The 14,407-nt window shown below is 39.1% G+C and overlaps 1 protein-coding gene across 10 annotated transcripts in view; it reads left to right on the top strand.

Moving 5' to 3' along the window:
• Positions 1-14,407, top strand: part of LOC140463507 (C-terminal-binding protein 2) — a 285,613-nt gene that overhangs the window by 253,483 nt on the left and 17,723 nt on the right. For all 10 annotated transcript variants that reach the window (XM_072557560.1, XM_072557562.1, XM_072557559.1 and 7 more), the window contains 2 exons: positions 3,288-3,502; positions 6,415-6,545. In XM_072557560.1, coding sequence (XP_072413661.1) covers positions 3,288-3,502; positions 6,415-6,545 — 346 coding nt within the window. The remainder of the gene's footprint in view (positions 1-3,287; positions 3,503-6,414; positions 6,546-14,407) is intronic.

The raw sequence follows: 14,407 nt of genomic DNA, 5'->3' as shown, positions 1-14,407 counted from the left end.
AAATTAGGTATCTGGCATTGGAGATTGGGGTTTTGTATTGTAAGATGTGTACAGAGCTGAATAGCAGCTGTAAGAGGATAATTGTGGGTCAGAGGGACAGAACAAAATCACTGGCTTCTTGCTACCTCTAGCCACCTTGAAGTGTTTTTGTTTTCTTTATACTTTGCTTTTAAATGACTCATTTAAATTTGGAAGAGGTGTAGTGCTGTTGTCTTTTCACTATTGCCATTAACCTGCAGTTATATACATGCCCTTCATAGTCAGGTGAAAAAACGGAGTTGCAAAATGATAGAATTATTTAATTAACTGTTTAATATCCTTTCTACCAACTATTGAGAGTTTCTATTTCATTCATCTTAGAATTATTTTAGTTACAAAAATTGATTTAAGGAAAAATAAGGGAAGCTTGATTGGGTAAATACTGAGTTGCTTTTGTGATGTGATTGAACTTATGTCTCCTAAATGTAATGTAGACAACATGTCAGCTCCCTGCTCAATAGAATGATTACAGCACATAACAAACAGTAAATGCATTTTTAATTAGCGGCACCCATCCGAAGGGGCCCCAGAATAATTTTGGCATTTGCTGGCAACATTTAAAATTAACTTGCACCTTTTAAAGGGAAGGTGCATTGTGGCTGGAGGCATGTGTTGACAAGGAACTGGATATGACTTGGAAAAGAGTAACGCAACACTGGGGAGAGTTAGCTTCAACTCTGCACTGGAGGTCTTGGTGAAAAGGAGAGTTATTTTGTAACTGCATGGGGTTCATTGGTAATCTTCTCCCACTGTATTTTCAAAGTCAGTGAAAATTCACCAAACCCAGTGAATCTGAATGGAGTAGTACAAGGTATATGGTGATCTCAAATGTGTGGTCATAGTCACTGAATTGATTTTCAAACATCATATCCTACCAAATGCATAACTAGTGTACGCTTATTATTAATCACGACTCAGAATGGCACTTATAGTCTTTATTGCACACTCACTCATTTAGCATTTCTGTATTGTTCTCACATGTATCTCTCAGCTTGCATGTATTGCCAACTACTCAACCATGTCACCTGAACAGATTGCACAGCACTCTCACACTTCCCACACTCTTGAAGACAAAATGGTGTGTAGCCAATAGTAGCTGAAACTAATTGGAGGGGCAGGCGTTCCTCCACATTTAGAATTAGATTTAATTGCTACGTGTACTCAAGTACACGAGTTTAGTGAAAACTGTACAATGTCACCATTCCTCGTGCCCTCTTAGGTACAAAGGTATCTAGAGTACAAAATCTTAGCTACAAATTAGAAAAAGAAACAAAGTTAAAATTAAACATCGCAGTCCATCTTATTCTTAGATGGAAGGGATAGTGCTGTTCATCATTGGGGCAGATGTGTCAACATGTAAAATGTGAAGGTTAGATTAGTTGTGGAATCTATCCATGGTGAGCAATGGCGTGTGTACTGCCAGAGAAAGGCTAAGAATAATAGAGATTTCAGGCCATTGGAGGGCAAGGTCACTAATGGACACTGCTCAGGGGATGTTTGGAGGCCTTTGATGGAGCAGTCTACGGGAAAACATTGCCAGGTAGGCACAGCTATATGTTTGATGTGTTGGGAAGGCATGCAAATATTATCCAGGAGCATGGGGGAGTCCAGCACCAACTTGGTGCAGAGAATTTTAGAGCTTTGGAATCTCATCCTTTCCAGCAAGGTAATGGTGACTACCTCCATGTACACACATTTGGACCCAACTATGATGCAGCGTCTAATGGCCTTTGTTACAGTATCTGTTATAGCACAAGTAGCAACATCCAGTGTTGCAGTGGATACTTGGGACAGTTGCCATCATGACTGGGGTTTGCATTGTACAAAATGGACTTCAAGGATCCATTCACCAATCTGCCCTTCACTATTTTATCATCGAGGCAGTGACATTGGTTCCATTGAGCACAGACCTCTGTCCTCTCAAGGAGGAAGAATGTGTCTTCATACACCTAACACTCCGCCAGTGCCGCCTTGTTGCCTGACAACCAGTGGTAGATCTTACTGAGGACTTTTTATAATTGTTTTCAGATAGGCAAATTGCTCCCTCAAACAACCTGAGCAAAATGGTTTCATTCTGACTGCTGTTCTCTCCATTCCCTTTTCCAACAACTTACCCTGATCTGGGCAGCTTCAGTTCATTTTTCCACTCATGCTGTATTCTAAGGAGAATACCATGTTTGAAAAGAACAGATTTGACAGAAGCCTTGATATCAACCAAAAAAATCATTTTGTACCTGTCACTCCACTGCCTGTAGAACTTTGCAAATTGAAACAACTCAATAGAAAACTAAAAATTGTAAAATGATAGCAACAGTCAAAAATATTAACTGCCAACTAAAAGGCCTGATGGCAGATCCACAAGAGGGTGATAAATAAAGTGGTCAGCTCACAAAGGTGTCAAGTCAGCGTTGCATTCTGATTTACCTCATGATTTGCCTGCTTTTCACACTCTGGCAGGGGCCACTGAATGTAGAAATGCCCTCACCAATACGGCACATTTATGTAATTAGCCCAACATATGTACACCCATGCCACAGCACTATTTTAGATTTCTACACATCCTGTAGTACCCGTAAAAGGGTGCTCATGAATCCAGTTTCTCATATATTTTTAATAACTTATTCTTTCTCATGTTGTGTGAGCCGCATAGACAAATGATATCTGTGGGCATCTTCAGGACTTCTGCTAGTGCCAATATCTGATTGATTAGGCAGCACATGGAAGCCTCGTCAATTATCTATTTTTAGTCAAGACAATATGGTTGGGAAGATACCAAAACTTCCTCACAGCAGGAGCCCTGTAAACATGTGTTAAGGCTGACAATCATTCTAGGCTTTCCTGGGCCAGAACCTGAGGTTCCACAATGTTGCTGGCAATTCTCCCATGATATGGACGTCTTTGCGCGCACTTGTTTTTGGGAAAATTAGAAGTTTCTTTGTAGAAGAATACCTGCACATATAATAAAATGGTTATTATCCCTCATAGACCTCTCTGCTTCTCCATGCTACTTTAAATTTTTCCATTAAATCTACTACTTTGGCTAAGCCTATTCTAAGATTTCTTTGTGGCTCAATGTAGAAATTGATAACACTGCTATGTAGTTCCTTGGGATGTTTTTATTATGTTGCCTGTTCATTATAATTTATAAGTTGAACTGAAGTACTACATTGGTTACATTATACAACTGATACTGTTGTTCACATCACCATCACGCAAACCCTAAAGTTATGCTCTTTGGTCTTTTGCAGGTCGTGTCGGTCAAGCGGTTGCTGTTCGAGCCAAAATCTTTGGGTTTAATATAATATTTTATGATCCATACTTGCCCGATGGTATTGAGCGATCTCTAGGCGTACAGAGAGTTTATACCCTACAAGATCTGCTGTACCAGAGTGACTGTGTGTCATTGCATTGCAATCTGAATGAACACAACCACCATCTTATTAATGACTTCACCATCAAACAGGTAATTCCACTTTAATCCTCGCTGTAGGCTCACACACTTTTTGGGGTTTTCTCCGTTTCTAGTTTTAGTTTACAATGAAAAATAATGCAACGTCAGCAGAGGAAAGGTAACTAGCTCTATTAGACACAGACAATGGTCACAGCTAAAACCAATGGCATTGACATCCCTCACTCTGCCACTGGTCTTTTTCTCCAGTTGAAAGCTAAAAGATAAGAGTAGTCCAGTCCAAGCAGAGGGGATTATTGGTGCCAGTGTTTTACAATTACTCTGTTCCTTAGTTCTTGTTATTAAGAGGAGACTCACTTTTGTGTAGTGTTTTTCAGAACCAGACATCTTAAGTACTTTATAGCCAATGAAATACTTTTGAATGTAGTTAGTGTTATTATGTAGGAAATGTGGCAGCCAGTTTGCTTATGGCAAACTCTCACGAACAGCAAGGTGATAATGAGCAGATAATCTGTTTTCGTGATGTTGATTGAGAGATAATTATTGGCTAGGATATCAGGGAGATCTGTCCTGTACCATGTCAAAGTAATGCTAGGTTTTTTATTAATATCTACTTAAGCAGACATGATGGGGCCTCAATTTAACATTCAATCCAAGAGACAGCATCTCAGAAAATGCAGCTTTCCCTCAGTACTGCATTGCACTGCACACTGGAATGGCAGTGGTGATTTTTCATCCTTCAACATGGGTGGGATTAGATACTCTGATTCAGAGCAAGAGTGCTATCAACTGAGTCAGGCCCCAGTGCCCACAATGTTATGTGAGCAACTGAGTGTTTCAGTGTACTGTCTGGACTTCAGTGTGATGCAGAATGAAATGGCAAGAACTTGCCACGTGACAATTTTATAATCTTAGATCAACTTTGGCAAGAAGGAAGATCAACAGATCAAATTTCTCAATCATGTCCTGTGTCCTTGTCTTGGCAACAAGTTTGAAATTAACATTCTGAGAGGATTAAGAAAGAGTCACTTATTTACTCTCCGTAGCAGCCAATGGGATGAGGCCCAAGGAGAGAAAATATCTTTCAAATAACAATGAACAGGATTTCAATTATTTACAATGTTTTTGAAGATGATGACATGTTATTTTGCATTCTTTACCATTTCTCTTCCCTTTGTTTTATTTACTTTTTGATTTAACACATTTTCCTGATGAATGCCATATTTAAATGGGAAAATATCATATGACAAGATTGTATTTATTCTGACAATATAAGAAATATGAGTAGGAGGAAGCTGTTTAGCACCTGGAAGCAGATCCACTGTTCAGTAAGTTCAGTAAGGTCATGGGTGATTTGATCAGGGCCTTAACTCCACTTTTACATCTGCCCCCTTTGTAACCTTTGACCCTGTTGTAGATGGAGAATCCATGACCTTGCCTTCACAGCTCTTAGGGGTAGATAATTCCAATGGTTAGCAACCCTCAAAGAGGAGATTCCTTCTTATTGCTGTTTTAAGTGGGATACCTCTTTTATTTTAAAACTGTAGTCCCAAGTTCAAGATGGCCCCAAAAGGAGAAAACCACTGTCTAACCTGTCAAGCTCCCACAGAATCCTGTACATTTCATTTTTATAATGTATCATGAGTATTGGCTCAACCTGCTCAAACTGTCATCATAAAAAACCCCTTCATCCCAGGAATCAATCTAGTGGGAGTTCTCTAAACTACTACCAATGCAAATATATCCCTCCTTAAATGTGCTTGAAGTATAAGATTTGTAATATTTTTTAAAATTACATTGCAATGGGCTAGTATCCTTAGAAGATGAGGGGTTTCTGGGAGAGTGAGCAGAAACCAGATGGTATCTGCATTATGCTAATTGAGTTTCAACAATCTAGAAATTGAAGTTGCCAATTTATTGATTCTTGGTTTAGCTGTTGCCACCTGAATTCTGCCAGAACCATCCCACTGGGGCTATGTTATTCACGAATAGGTATTTTGTTCCCTGTGTTCTATTTAAGGGTGAGCTTACATTTGTCTCGCACATTAACCCATCATTAGCATATCTTGCACCTAATGAATTGCTTCTAATAGTGTTCATTAACCAATTAAAAAAATAATGAATTGTTTTTGCCTTTTGTTACCCTTTTCTTTCAAATTGTATTGACTTCTGCTGCGTGTACAATAATTTCCAAATGGCAATTGGTAATATACCACTCTGCCTCAACTCTTTAAGGTGGAGTCTGGTCCTATGTGAATATCTATTTTCCAGCATGAGAAAAGATACTTCATCCCAACAGCTGTCTTTTTCTTCTTTCGGGTCCCAGTACCAGTGAACACACGTTGCTGTGTACTGTAGCTGTCAATCCGCTGAATTAGTTTCACTTCTCAGAGCTGACCTCTTTTTGAGTTGCGCTTTTAATCAGTTTTACAGTGGGTTTGATAGAAACTATTATTGTAAATATAATTTATTTTCATACTTTATTCTTGTTTGTATGGAAATATCTGGACCGTATCAGACGGAGTCTGGACTATCGCTCAAAAATGACTGCAGATTCATGATATTCGGAGAGATGTGGCAGTGTCTGTATTTTAAACCAGTTGAGGTTGAGTAGGTTGTTCTACACTGGAGAGCCTCTCTTGTAATGATTCCATTACAAAGCGTGCACAGTTATTTTAGTCTAGCTCTTTATTAAGTATGTAAAATTACAGCATAGCAAAAGCCTTGCATCAAATATTGCAGAATTTCTGTTAAAACCAGGTGTCATTTTTTTCCTGTGGATTTGCTTTGTTTTATATTAAACTGTGATTTAATTGGCTTATTTATTTTAAAGTTGTTGAGGAATTGTCATGACAATTTTCAATATCTTTTGTGAGGTACTGCATTTTGCCCTGACTGACTCCAGAAATTCTTTGAAGACAAAAAAGCAAGAATAAACTTTTTTTTCCTTATTGTTTGGCCCACAGATGAGACAGGGAGCATTTTTGGTAAACACAGCCCGAGGAGGATTGGTTGATGAGAAGGCTTTAGCTCAGGGGCTGAAAGAGGGAAGAATACGAGGTGCTGCTCTCGATGTTCATGAAAGTGAGCCTTTCAGGTAAGATGCAACAACAATTCAGCAAACCTCGATACTTTGTATGGAAGGTGCAGTATGACAGCACATATCGCGAAATGCCATTATAATCCGTAGAAGCCTGACTTTACCTTGATATTCTGTGAAATAGTTGTCAAATTGTATGATGGGTAACAGAAAAATCCACATTTTGATATTGCAGAAGCTGTAGCAAACAAATTAGTTATGGTATAGGCAGTAAACCAGTTGAGTGTCACTTAAAAAAAAAAACAGATGAAAGTTTTGTATTTTGCTCTTATGAGTTTTTAATGTGATTAGATTGGATAACAGGAATCTGGGTGTCCTTATACATGAACTACCAAGTTAGGATGTATGTACTGCAAGTAATTAGGAAGGCCTGTGGACTGTTGACAAGAGGGATAGAGTAGGTAAGTCATACTACAGCTGTACAAGGTATTGGTGAGACTTTACTTGGAATACAGTTTTGATCTCCTTACTTGAGGGCATATATTTGCACTGAAAATAGCTCACAGAAAGTTCTCCAGGCTGATTCCTAAAATGAAAAGGTTTTTTTCATGAGGAAAGGCTGAGCAGATTGGGCTCGTCATTATTGGTATTAAAAAGAATGGGGAGGATCTTTTCAAACATAGTACATTCTGAGTGAACTTGACAGGCTAAATGTTGACAGGATGGACAAGTTTAGAACTTGGGAACACAGTTTCAAAATAAAAGGTCCCCTGTTTAAACTAGAAGTGAGAAATAGCAACCCTGAAGTAATTTCCTTAACTAAAAAGTGGGGAGAATGTGGAACTCGAGCAGAGGAGTGGGGGAGCCAGGCAAGCAATAATTTGTTTATTCTCTTTAGTTGTATTTTGACCTTTGGAAGTCAGTATATTGATACATTCATCATCACTTTCATTTTAAACCATATTGAGGAGAAATAAACTTTAAATTAGCAGAACAAAACCAAAGATTACTGGAGAATGCGAATTGCTTGCAATTATTTTTTATAAACAAACTACAGATGTGAGACTATTTCCCAATATGTTATCTTACACCAAATAGTTAGGATTTTCATTTTACAAATGCAGTATGGGTGATTCATTTATAATAAATTAACTAAACACTGTATTTATAAATTAGATTAGATTACTTACAGTGTGGAAACAGGCCCTTCAGCCCAACAAATCCATACCGCCCCGCCGAAGCGCAACCCACCCATACCCCTACATTTACCCCTTACCTAACACTATGGGCAATTTAGCATGGCCAATTCACCTGACCTTGTAAACTAAAAGATTGCATATTAATATATGTGTATATATATCTTTGGGTAATATAAGTACACACACACACACACACAGTCTTTAGTATTTATGTATTTTTTTTATCTGAAGAAGGAACCCTGAATATAAAAGGTAGTGTTACTATGCAACTGCATCACCAAATAAGTGAGTTAATGAAATTGGAGAAAATTCCAAAGTTAGCCTCAAAAACTCAAAAGTGTGCCCTGCCTGAAAATCTCAAAAAAATGAGTCCTTAACAATAGCAATGTTTTAAACCCTGCCACACAGGAAAAGTAACTGTGAAGCAGAATGGTCATCAAAAGTTGCTGACTAGAAAGAAGGGGGAGCAGTTCTGATGTGAACTTGATGAGTCCTGAAGGCTGTGAAATTCTTAGAGGAAAGATGAGGTGCTGCTCCTTGAGCTTGTCTTAGAATATTGCAATATACCAAGGACAGAGTCCTGAGAAGTAGTGGGCAGAGAATTCAGATGGCACATGGGTTCCAAGATCTACCACTAGAGCATGATGATAACCTGTCGATCTATGACCCTTGTTGCTCCCCCAAGATCCGGTGTAGTGATCATCAGACTGGCCTCTAACAAAATACATTGTTCAACACATTTCGGACACAGAACAGAAAATTGATTATAGTCATTTGAAAGCAACTTTTCTTTAAAAATTGTTCAGAATTTAGAAACCTTATTTCAAGCACTAAAGCTGTCAACTTCTAACAAAACAATACAGCCTGTTATACAGACTGCATGATTTTCAGGGTCTTTTGTTGTTATTCCTTGACCACGAATTCACACTTAGGAGGGTTAATTGCTATTTGTTGGTTGATAGAACATAGAACAATACAGCACAGAACAGGCCCTTCAGCCCACGATGTTGTGCCGAACATTTGTCCTAGCTTAAGCACCTATCCATGTACCTATCCAATTGCCGCTTAAAGGTCACCAATGATGCTGACTCTGCCACACCCACAGGCAGCGCATTCCATGCCCCCACCACTCTCTGGGTAAAGAACCTACCCCTGATATCCCCCCAATACCTTCCACCCTTCACCTTAAATTTATGTCCCCTTGTAACACTCTGTTGTACCTGGGGAAAAAGTCTCTGACTGTCTACTCTATCTATTCCCCTGATCATCTTATAAACCTCTATCAAGTTACCCCTCATCCTTCGCCGTTCCAATGAGAAAAGGCCTAGCACTCTACTTATCCTCGTACGACCTATTCTCCATTCCAGGCAACATCCTGGTAAATCTCTTCTGCATCCTCTCCAAAGCTTCCACATCTTTCCTAAAGTGAGGCGACCAGAACTGCACACAGTACTCCAAATGTGGCCTTACCAAGGTCCTGTACAGCTGCAACATCACCTCACGACTCTTAAATTCAATCCCTCTGCTAATGAACGCTAATACACCATAGGCCTTGTTACAAGCTCTATCGACCTGAGCGGCAACTTTCAAAGAGCTATGAACATAGACCCCAAGATCCCTCTGCTCCTCCACCTTACTAAAAACCCTACCGTTAACCCTGTATTCCGCATTCTTATTTGTCCTTCCAAAATGGACAACCTCACACTTGACAAGGTTGAACGCCATCTGCCATTCCTCAGCCCAGCTCTGCATCATATCTAAGTCCCTTTGCAGCCGACAACAGCCCTCGTCACTATCCATAACTCCACCAATCTTCGTATCATCTGCAAATTTACTGACCCCCCTTCAACTCCCTCTTCCAAGTCATTAATAAAAATTACACACAGCAGAGGACCCAGAACTGATCCCTGCGGAACTCCACTTGTAACTGGGCTCCAGGCTGACTATTTACCATCTACCACCACTCTCTGACTTTGACCGCTTAGCCAGTTCTCTATCCAACCGGCCAAATTTCCCACTATCCCGTGCCTCCTGACTTTCTGCATAAGCCTACCATGGGGAATCTTATCAAATGCCTTACTAAAATCCATGTACACTACATCCACTGCTCTTCCCTCATCCACATGCTTGGTCACCTCCTCAAAGAATTCAATAAGACTTGTAAGACAAGACCTACCCCTCACAAATCCGTGCTGGCTGTCCCTAATCAAGCAGTGTCTTTCCAGATACTCATAAATCCTATCCCTCAGTACCCTTTCCATTACTTTGGCTACCACCGAAGTGAGACTAACCGGCCTTTAATTCCTGGGGTTATCCCTATTCCCTTTTTTGAACAGGGGCACAACATTTGCCACGCTCCAGTCCCCTGGTACCACCCCCATTGACAGTGAAGACGAAAAGATCATTGCCAACGGCTCTGCAATTTCCTCTCTTGCTTCCTATCTAATCCTAGGATATATCCCATCAGGCCCGGGGGACTTGTCTATCCTCAAGTTTTTCAAAATGACCAACACATCTTCCTTCCTAATAAGTATCTCCTCTAGCTTACCAGTCCATTTCATACTCTCCTCTTCAACAATACGTTCCCTCTCATTTGTAAATACTGAAGAAAAGTACTCATTCAAGACCTCTCCTATCTCTTCCGACTCAATACACAGACTTCTACTACTGTCCTTGATCGGACCTACCCTTGTTCTCGTCGTTCTCATGTTTCTCACATGATGTACTGTACATCTCTGTACTTAGAATTTGTTGGTGTTTCATGAAAGTAAAATCCGATCTAATGATATGAAAGTGTTATGGATGCCTTCAAAATTATACTTGAGATGTATTAAGTGCAAACTACCTTTTGCAAATACCACCAAATTTTCTACATGCACTTCATGGTAAGTTAGGAAATACATTCTTTGTAAAGAAAAGAACAAGACATTAAATATAGCAAATCTAATATTCTTTTGTAAGACTGGAGGTATCTATGCCTTCAGATATAGTTAATCTTAATTATTGGCTCTGACATTTTGTATTCAAATTGAGTTTATTTACTTCTTTATAGTGTCTAAGATGTCATTTGACTAGGATGTAAATGAAATGTTTGTTAAGTGTTTATAAAGATTACAAATGTTCACCAACAAATCATTAATTTATCTTTTCTCTGAAAAATTGGAATTTCTTTGCCACTTTTGGTTTCACATGTCCCTCAGTTATGATAGCTTTAAAATAAAACATACCTTTTTGGAAACTGAGTAGAATTAACAATTTTGATTCCCTTGCCTGTTTCTTTATAATTACTTTGTGTTATTGGCAAAAGTGACTACAAGTAGAAGCATTGTATTAAGTCTCAAAATGCTTGGATGTTAATCATGGATACAAACAAATACTTCATCTGATATTCTTGACTCAATCAACTTGACTCACTATGAAGAAAACTAACTCAGATTAATTTTCCCACTGAACTTAGCATACTTGCCACAACTAATTAGGTACATTGATTTATGTTATCCAGGTATAATAGTTAATGCAAACTATACACAGGTCAGTGATATACATACTGGTTAATTATATCTACATACATAGGTTATTAATAACACACTGGTTAAAGGCATCTACGGTCACTGGTTAATACTATCTTTGTACTCACTACTTAATAATGACTATTCGTTAGAGTTTCATCTCAGGTAGTGGTGTTCTGTTTAGAATTTAATTCTTCTGATTGTTCCACAGCAGTAAATATTGGTCAGTGTGATACATTCCATCTGCACAACTACTCAAGATGACCCAGTTTTTTTTAACGTTATATGAGAGGCAATAAAAATCACTAATCTAGTCTGAAAGTTAACCTGAGGTGAATAGGCCCTCATTGTTTTGTACAGATTTGCTGTATGAGCATCCAGTTGTATTTTCTTTTTGACATTTTGTACAACTCCAATTAAGGTTTTAATTTGTACTCTAACATGACCAGAACAGTTTGATGTTATATTCTGATTTCAGCTGTGACATTTAGTACCTAACTAACACTTCATATGCACTAAGAATATTCTAGAAATCTGAGCAAGACACCTTCATGTAAAATTACAGTTTCATCTATCTAGGATCAGTGCAAAGATGATGCAGTCAACTTTTGTTAAAATATACATACTGGAGGAGAGGTGGACGCAGTGAGGAATGGAAGGAGAGACCAAGCGTATTGGTGGGGTCAGATGATGAGGTGAAACTAATGATGGTAGGGGTAGTAAGCATATTAAATTGCAGTGGTTTTTAGACAAGCTGACATATTGTCAGAGGGGTGGGTTTTTAGCAGGTGGTTGGTTGCACAGTTAAAGGAAGTGCTGCTGTTCATCCTGCCAACAGCTAGTGCTGTAAAGGCACTAACCTCATCAACTGTCTTTTGTCTCCTTTAATTTGCCAGATCTTCTGAGGCCTGGGGAACCTAGCCAACTGTAGTTAAAATAAGAGTGCCTATTAAAATGAAGGTGCACAGCTGAATTAAAATATATAAGTAACTAACCCATTTCCTGCAAGACACATAGTCCATCCTTCATCCTCTCCTTTATATTACCAGAAATTGGTAAGTTTGAGGTAGGTTCCTATTAAATAAATCTTCGTTCAATCTTTCGCAAAGTTGAGAATATGTAGAAATGACCACAACATGCACACCACAAAATAATTTGACAAAAAGGCCATGAACAGGTGTTAAACCTTCAATGTATATGACATGAACCGAATGCCAGTTTCTGATGTCTACTGATCAGCTTCACCAATGTAATGATAACACATCATAGAATGAGCATTCAAGTGTTGCCTGTCATTTTGGACCCTTCCATGCCTGCTTTATATTAGTCAACTGCAAACCGTGTGGTTAAATTTCTAGACTTAGTACTGTTATGAGTTTTTCAAAGCCATTTTCAATGAAGGCAATTAGGATGAGCACTTAGAGACATATAGCTGTACAGCACGGAAACAGACCCTTTGGTCCAACTCATCCATGCTGACCAGGTATCCTAAATTAATCCAGTACCATTTGCCAGCATTTGGCCCAGATCCCTATAAACTCTTCCTATCGATATACCCCTCCAGATGTCTTTTAAATGTTTAATTGTGCCATTCTCTACCACTTCTTCTGGCAGCTCTTTCTATACACGCACCACTCTCTGCCTGAAAAAGTTGCCCCTTAGGTCCCTTTTCAATCTTTCCCCTCACCCTAAACCTATGCCCACCAGTTTTGGACTTCCCCACTCCAGGCAATATCCCTTGGCTACTCACCCTACCCATGCCCCTCACGATTTCATAAACCTCCATAAAGTCACCCCTCAGCCTCCAACGCTCCAGGGAAAATAACCCCAGCCTATTCAGGCTCTCCCAATAGCTCAAACCCTCCAACACCAGCAACACTTTATAAATCTTTTCTGCACCCTCTCAAGTTTTACAATATCTTTCCTATAGCAGGGAGACCAGAACCGTACGTAATATTTCAAAGATGGCCAAACCAATATCCTGTACAGCCACGACATGACCTCCCGACTCCTAAACTTAATACACTGACAATAAAGTGTCACGACACAGGGTGAACACCTCTACTAATTTAAACCAGCAACACAGAAAAGAGTCACCCCATGCTGTAATCTGTTACAATTCAAGAGGCACAGAACTATCCCAAAAGTCACTATTTAAAGTAAAAATTAACAACTTTTTATTTTTTAAGTCTAACAGAGAATAATTAACTAATGACTATTTACAGCTCCTTTCTCTAAACCTACCTTTTACCTTCCCCTCTACAATACTGGTCTGGTAAAAAAATCCCAATTACAATTTTAAAAAAATATAATCATGTTTCAAAGCCAGTCAGCTTTGCCGAGTTTCCTCTGTAGATTTTCCTCTTCTTCTTTTCTCCTTCTTGGGGATTCTGCTTCCCAGGTCTTTGATCAATAAAGGTACCTTTAAGAAATCAGATCTTTCTGCAAGCAGCCTCTCTAGTTGTTGGTGCTAGCAGCTCTTTGCCACGCTGAGTAACTGTTCAAAATGTCTGATATTTATCCCCTAAAACATCGGATCATTTCATTGGTTTAGTGTTGTCAAAACATTTTTTTTCAAATTCGATTGGATTTTGGTAACTTGAGGCATAATTTAAAGTGATTGGCCAAATTTTGTATCCTGGCAACACATCTCTTAGCTGTTTTGACCAAATGTTACATTGTTACCTTGTTCCAGACTTTCTGTGCTTCTCTAGGTCCTTGCTAGCTTTTCAACTCTCTTAAAGGTACAGTACCCCTACATCTTCATCACAAAAGGCAAGTGTAACAAATGCCCAAATCACTATCCTATCTACCTGAGTTCCTTGAAAATGGAGTCTATCAACCTGCACTCCAAGGTCTCTTTGTTTAGCAATACTCCCCAGGACCTTACCATAAAGTGTATATGTTCTGTCCTGATTTGCCTTTCCAAAATGCAGCACCTCACATTTATCTTGATCCCAAATGTTGTGGCCATAACATAATTCATTGTCGTCTGGAGTTAGTACTGGAATCTCTAGCACTGATGTATGCTACAGAATCAGTTGCACAGTCATCCAGCTCTCCCTACAGAGATGGGTCACTACCTCGATGCTAACTATGGATCCTTGTCCTGTGTAATTAGGCTGGTGGTCATTGCTTGGTACCAAACAGTTGGAAAGTGTTTTTTTTTCAAGGAGACAGTGCAGATTTTGTTAGTAAGTGAAGAAGAAAA

The sequence above is a fragment of the Chiloscyllium punctatum genome, chromosome 38 (genome assembly GCF_047496795.1).
Source record: "Chiloscyllium punctatum isolate Juve2018m chromosome 38, sChiPun1.3, whole genome shotgun sequence".
Lineage (NCBI taxonomy): Eukaryota > Metazoa > Chordata > Chondrichthyes > Orectolobiformes > Hemiscylliidae > Chiloscyllium > Chiloscyllium punctatum.
This window is presented reverse-complemented; position numbering and strand designations above follow the sequence as displayed.